The sequence below is a fragment of the Pygoscelis adeliae genome, unplaced genomic scaffold, assembly GCF_000699105.1.
Source record: "Pygoscelis adeliae isolate BGI_AS28 unplaced genomic scaffold, ASM69910v1 Scaffold242, whole genome shotgun sequence".
In the NCBI taxonomy this organism is placed as follows: Eukaryota; Metazoa; Chordata; class Aves; order Sphenisciformes; family Spheniscidae; genus Pygoscelis; species Pygoscelis adeliae.
The window spans coordinates 4,445,719-4,452,704 of record NW_008824369.1 but is presented as its reverse complement, the minus strand read 5'-3'; the positions used below and the strand labels follow the sequence as shown (position 1 = coordinate 4,452,704).

General features: G+C 59.2%; 1 protein-coding gene across 1 annotated transcript; it reads right to left on the bottom strand.

The window, feature by feature from the left end:
* Positions 1-2,129: 2,129 nt before the first annotated feature.
* On the bottom strand, positions 2,130-6,180 carry SLC29A4 (solute carrier family 29 (equilibrative nucleoside transporter), member 4). The gene is made up of 10 exons (XM_009320040.1): positions 6,021-6,180; positions 5,206-5,337; positions 4,976-5,089; positions 4,765-4,893; positions 4,193-4,267; positions 3,505-3,770; positions 3,279-3,414; positions 2,860-3,047; positions 2,348-2,588; positions 2,130-2,272 (listed from the first exon to the last, which is right to left on the bottom strand). The coding sequence occupies exons 1-10, from the start codon at positions 6,178-6,180 to the stop codon at positions 2,130-2,132; spliced, it is 1,584 nt and encodes a 527-aa protein (XP_009318315.1).
* Positions 6,181-6,986: the final 806 nt, after the last annotated feature.

The window sequence follows — 6,986 nt, the reverse complement described above, 5'->3', positions numbered from 1 at the left end:
ATAAACTTTTTAAAACTGTGAAAAAAATTATGAAATTATAAAAAAAAAAAAGAAAAAAAACCCGACAGAAATGAACACAGTCTGACGTTTAGAATATTATTTTTTATTTCCTGTTGGATTGTGATTGTAAATGATCTGGGAACAGGCACACCCCCGACGCTCAAAGTGTACTGTACTTCTAGAAGCAAATTGTGTGAGCATATTTTAAAGAGCGAGAGAGAGCGCGCGAGAGAGATTTTATGCTAATGTTAAATAGAAAGCACTTAAAACCCACTGCCTTCTATGGAACACAAGGATATTTCAGACAATCGAGAGGAAAGGAGAGCCAGGTTTTTGTCTTTTTTTTTGTTTTGTTTATGTTTAAAAAAAAAAAAAATTAATTGGAAAAAAAGCAACCCAACGAAGCATCTTTCTTTGTCTCGCTTGTCCTGACTGCGGGGTTTTTCTCCCCTTGGTGGCAATGGTCTCTTTTTGGCTCAGCCCCTGCCTCATGTTCGGGGAAAGACCCAACCCAGGCGCTGCGTGGCTCTTCGGGGAGCCCCCGTCTGTTCGACAGTCCCCCCGCGGGGTGGCACTGATGGTCGGGATGGGACCCCGGAGCGGAGGTCTCTGCTCACTGGGGCCCGTGGGGCAGGAGGTGTGAGTTCTTCCCCTGCAGCTGCGGTCACGGCGACTCCAGTACCCCGAGCCCTGCAGGGACGATGTGTTGAGGATGAAACGCTGGATTTGCTCTTTTTGGTGTGAGCTGCACTTCAACCAGCCAGGGGCTTGGTGGGGCGAGACCCTCCGGTGCTGGTGGGGCTGGGTCGGGGGTGCCAAGCCTGGCGCTTGCTGGCTCCTGCTCCCACCGCCTCCAGCCCTCGGGCTTCGCTTCCTTGGGAGGTGGCACCCGCTGACTCCTGGCGCAATGAGGTGCACCCGGTCCCAAAAAGCGGCAGCCTCTGTCTGGTGTTGGCACCTTCTCCAGATGGTTTCTGCTCTGCTCAGCCCCTTCCCTCTCCCACTTGCTGCCCACAAAGGTGTTGCACTTCAGCAGCAGTTTGCAGGCTGGCAGGTGTTCGATGGGACCTGGTGACAAATCCAGCTGCCCCAGGTGACAGAGGGGACCCTGGAGCTGGGGAGCAGCACAAGGGGCACCCCGAAACCCCACAGGACTGGCAGTAGGCATCACCCTGGGTGTGTTTGCCAGCCCAGCCCATCACCAGCAGACAAGTGCCTGCAGTGCCAGGGCCGTGCCAGTGCCAGTGGCACGGCTACCAACCAGGCGTCATTGCAAAGGCACTTAATGTGGCATCAGCTTCGTTTATGTCCCTTGCAATAAATCCTGAAGCTCAGCAGTGGCCCGCGGGCGGCATCCACAGTGCTGTGGCCTCAAGACCCCTCAGGACATCAGGATCCCCCCCTCTGCCCTGTTGTAGCCCAGGAGAGGGAGGTGATGGGGCAGACCCACAGCGTGGGGCGGGGGGGGGGGGGCAAGACCCTGCCTCTCTCGCACTTAGGGGAGGCAAAAAAAAGACATAACCAAAAAAAAAAAAGGTTTGGTTTTTTTTCCAGACAGCAGAAGTGAATCGGGTCTTTTACACAGCAATTGGCGTATTTGGGGAGGGATCGTGATTTCAAGCCACTCTTGGTGAAAACCTGCAGCACCGTTGATGAAAGCCGAGACCCACCTTCCCAGAGCCACTGGGGCCTGAAGGAGCGTTTCCTTCCTCTCTTGCTCCTCTTCTTCCTCACCAGCCCTCCATCACCCTCCTCCCCAGCACTGGTCCTATTCCCTTTGGAATTTGGCAGTATTTTCTTCCTCCTGGCAATTGCTTGGCTCAAACAGGAGAAGACACCCCACCCCCACTGGAGAGCTGCACATTGCTGATGGGGAGCCCCCCAAGAGCAATGGGACTGTCCCCTGGATTGGGGGGGGAATGTCACCCCAAGAAGTGGCCCTGGCTGGGCAGCACGGGCTGTTTTGGGATGCCACAGCCCCGTGCCAACGGGACGCCGGTCCCTGTCCAACCTGGGGCAGCTTTCTGGCTCCAGGCTCCCTCCCCGAGGAGGGACATGGGCCAAGCAGGGCGGCGGGGACCATGGTGGGAAGCAAGTCCCATCTTGTCCCCGTCGCCCCGCCCCGGGGCTCAGTACCCCAACGTAAAGGAGCCATTGGAGGTTTCGGTGTAGAAACAGGTACTGTGGGAGGTACTGGTGAGACTGTAGGCAAAATAGGCCACGGCCGAACCCAGTGTTAAACCCGTCATGTAGGACACGGTCATGGTGTTCCCTGTGGGAAGGGACACGAGGTGTCAGGGCGCTCTGGCCACCCCACGTGGGGGTCCCTGGAAGGGCTTGGTCCTACCTGCCAGCTCCCGCTGCTCAGGGCTCACTTTCCCGGCAGCCAGGATCATGGGGACGCTGCCGAAGTAGCCGTTGGTGATGCCCATGAGGAGAGAGAAGATGCAGGGCCAGGCAGGGTGGCCGAAGGTGGGCCTCCCATTGGGGTAGACGCACATGATGAAGAGGGGGATGAAGACCACGCGGAGGCAGGAGTAGACAAGGAGGTGGGTCCCTCTCCAGTCATAGGGCAGGGCAGCCAGGATCTGCAGCGAGGGGCAGAGACCATGCTGTGGGGGCCGAGGAGGCTGGGGAGGGCAACATGGTGCCCAAAATGGGGCAGCAAGGAGAAGATGAGACGGTGCTGCAGGAGCCCAACCTCAGCCATGCTGGTGAGCAACTTCACACTAGTTAGATACCCATGGGGTGGAGATGACCCTTGGTGGAGCCAAGTGGCTTTGAAAGAGGACACAAAAAGGAGGCACGGTGGAAGGGACGCATCCGCCCCACCGCGTTGGGAGTTGGCCTCTCTCCTACCTTGCCGACGAAGTCGGAGAGGTTGAAGATGGCCATGATGAGGATGGGGAGCCATTCCCCCAGCGTGCAGTTGTGGATCTCTGACTCCAGCCCGGGAAAGAGGCACAGCGTGATGAAGTAGGTCATGGCGATGGAGAGCATGTAGGCCCAGATGAGCCGGGACACGACGTAGCGGTGGAGCAGCATGTCTGGCAGGTACGGGCAGCACGGCTCAGCCAAAACCCACAGCCCTACCCTTGCAGAGCCTGAAAGTCTTGCCTGCACCCCAACAGTGGCTTCCAAAGACATGATTGCCCCATGGTTTTGGGTGTGTTGAAAAGGGATGACCCTTCCCCAAAGCCCTAGGCCACCGATCGCTCCTTCTGCCCCACAAAATGCTGCAAAATTGGCTTGCCCCCTCCCCTGAGCCCACCACCCACCTCTGAAGCTGGGCCAGCTCCTCTTGATTTTGGGCCGGGGGACGTCAAAGCGCATGTAGGTGCCACTGCCGGCCAGCTCAGCTTCGGGGCCTGGGCTGCCCTGGGGGGAGCGTGGCTGCCCCCGCGGACGGTTCTCCTGTGTGGGGGGAGAGAGGGGACACCAATGCTGAGCTCCAGTGGGGAGTGGGACCCCAGGGGGCATCAAGGAAACCCGCCCTTGGCTTACAAATTGGACATCCTCAGCAGTGACATCGTGGTGGACACGGTAGCCCGTCCCATGGTCACCAGCCCCCTGGGGCTCAGGGTGACCCTTGCGGGAGCAGGCAGTGTAGTAGCGGACGAAGTGGGTGCGCTTCACCAGGAGGTGGAGGATGAAGCATGTCAGCTCCATGCCAATGGAGATGAAGAAGAAGATGACGGTGTTCTCCTTCTCGTCTGAGAGCAGCAGCTTGGTGAAGATGCGGCTGAGTGAGATGATGACCCCGGCGGTGCCTGGTGGCATGGAAAAGCTATTGGCATGGGGTCCTGCTGAGCCCCACAGCTTGGGGACCCCCAGCAGCCCCCTACCGTATGGAGGTGATGCCTCCAGGTGTGGAGTAGCTACAAACAGTGATTCTTTTTGCGGGGGGAGATGAGCCAGCTCCTGGCAGACACCCCCACCCCAAGCTTGGCATGGCAAAGCCACTCACCCACAGAGATCCGGTCTTGTTTGTGATTTACAAACCATTAAACACCCTGGTTTGCTGGGGAGCACCCTGGGGTGTCCCTGATCTGCTGGCAACCTGGCCAGGCTGTGCTGGGGACAGCAAGGCCCCAGGTGTGAGTCGCCGGGGCCCTGAGAGACAGTAGAGGAGGGTCCCCCCGCCCTGAGCGAGCCCACACAGTCGAACGTGGACAGAGATGCAGGTACTTACTCTCGCCTGTCATCACCCCCTGCGTGTAGCGCTTGGGCAGCAGCCCCGTGTAGCCGTAGAAGCTGGATTGCTGCACTTCAGGAGAGATGCGCCGAGGGGAGAAGGAGGGATTATTGCTGCAACCGAAATGCCGGGTAGGGGGAAGAAACCCCGGTAGGGGCCCACGTGCCATGCCACCCGGGAGCTGCACCCTTCCCGAACAGCTGATGCAGCGCCCGAAGCCTTCTTGCCCCCAAAATCGGTGTGCATTTTGCCCTCCCTGGATGCCCCACCATGGCTGTTCCCACCAAGAGTGGCCACCAGGTGCAGGGGCTTGGGCAGTCACCATGGAGGCCCAAATGGCAAAGCCCATGGAGTCGGGGACTGATGCATGGTTTGGTGCTGGTGCCCCCGTCCAGTCCCGTGGTGCCTGGACAGAGTTGGAGGGGAGGGAGCTGGGATGTGAGGATCAATTTACAGGGATCAGAGCAAGAGGTTGTCCCAGGAGACCACGGCTCTTGGGGATGGGGATGTTTTCCCACCCCTAGCTGAAGGGCTGCGCTTGCCCCAGTGCCAGCCGCTGTCCCGCATACCTGTGCAGCCAAAGGCCACCACCCCGACGGCGACCAGGTTGATGGCGTAGGCTTGCCTGTGGGTGAAGAGCTCCAGCCAGACATCACAGATGCTGACAAAGAGCAGGGGCCCCAGGGAGAAGAGGTAGCCTGTGGGTGAGAGATGGAGGCGGGTGGTGGTGGGGTCAACGTGGGGTCCGTGCTGCCGGGGGCTGTGGAGACCCCCACTCACCCACAGAGATCCGGGTGTGCAAGCTCAGCAGCTCCACCAGCGCGTTGTTGAGGATGACGGCCACCAAGGCCACCAGGATGTAGGTGAGGCTCATGTCGAAGACGATGGAGGTCCCTGTGGAGAGGCAGGTGATGGGGGGGGGTGGCAGGGGTCCGGCTGCCCTAGAAGCAGGGCGGAGCTCTCCCCAGGTTTGGGGTGGCTGGGAAGTGCTGCAGCTGCTGGAGACCTACCTGGGTATTTATGGTGCAGGTAGTCCACATCGGTGATAAAGCTGTTGTACGGCAGAAGAAATCCCACCCCGGCCAGCAGCATGGCAAAGTAAATCCCATGGTATCGATCCTGGGGCTCGGGATCCTCAGAAACTGCCCCAAAAGGGGAAAAAAAGAGACAAAGACGTGACGGTGCACTGCTGCACCCATGGGACCTGCAGCAGACCCCAGCCATGGGGTAACGAATGGTGCTTCCACATCCTTTATGGCAAATGAGGAGGGCAAGCAGCCCAGCGCCCCACAGCTCTCACGAATAAACGGCCCCAGCCCCGAGAAACTCCTTCCCTAAATAAAAGCATTTCAACGAGAGACCCAGGAGGCAGGAAGACACCCAGGCTTTGGGGGCTGTTGAGTTTTAATAGCAGCCAAATAACCTGAGGGCCAGACAGTGTAGTTTAACAGCCAAAGCCAAGGCGTAAGGAGGGGTTGGAGGGGTGTGGACGTGGACAGGGATGCCCCGGATGTGGAGCGGGGCTGGGGTAAATCCCAGGGGCATCCCTGAGCCCTGCACGGGAAAGGGTGAAACTGCGGGCTGGGGGTGAGCCGGGCATGAACCCTCAACTCCTTGCCAACCTGCAGAGCCCGCTGCCACGGGATGCTGTGCAGCTCACATGGTCCAAACCGGTCAAACAGGTCCAAAAACCGGCATTAGGCAATTTTATGGCATTTCAGGCCATTTGTGGCTATTAAACCCATCCCAGGAAGCTCCTACATGGGTGGGAAACCAGCAGGAAACCCGGCTCCTGGCTGTGGGTCAGGGCCGTGCCTGCCCTCACCCGGCTCCATGAAGGTGAGGATGCCCTTGGCCTGGCTGCCCCTCTGCAGCTCGTCCTCCTCCAGCTGGTAGCTGTCGAAGCTGAAGCTCATCACCACGTTGCCCTCCGGTGTCCCTGCAGGGCTCAGCTCCTTGAAGCGCTCGGCTCCCACCGAGCCCATCGTGGCCAACCTGGGAGGGAAAGCGGTGACACCCCCGGGGCACAGCTCCTGTGTCCCCCTGGGGATCGTCCCCTGGGTGATGCCGGGGGTCTGCAAGGGATGGACGGCATGTGGCTGGCCCTGAGCCTCCGTCACCCCACCGTACCGCTGCAGCTCCTATGTTTTTTCCACCTGGAAAGACGCTTTCCCTGAGCAGAGTGGGGTCCCTTGACCCCACTGGTCAGGAGTTTGGATTTGGGGTTGTGATTGGTGATCGGGGGTCTGTGCAAGCCTCCCCCACGGCACAGCACTCACCCCAGCCTGGCACAACACCTCACCACGATGCTACCAATGCCAAATGCCACCACACTTTCCAAAAACAATTAGAGAAATTAACGGGTGAAAACAACTCACGGGGGGTGGGGCAGCTGCTGGGGAAGATCCTGGCTGCCTCGGGAAGCCCTGGCTCTCTGCAGGCAGCACACGCTTACTCTGGTTTATATCCTTTTTCAGCATCTCTGCTGCCCGGGGCCGGGGCAGAGCCACCGGCCTGGGCAGACACACTCCTGCAGCCTTTTCAGGGAGAGGATGGGATGCGACCCAGCTTTTAAGGTGTGTTTTGAATCTGCTTCTCCGAGGGGCCACGGCACAGCAGGGAGATGCTCAGAGAGCTGTCGGAGAGACCCCAGCAGCACACCCGAGAGGGTCTGCACCACGCACATTCCAAAATGAGCTCCCAAACCCCCTGGCATCCTCCAGCGACCCTACCAGAACCACCCAAAACACGGTTCATCCCTCTGGGGCCACCCCAGCCCAGGCCTCGGGGA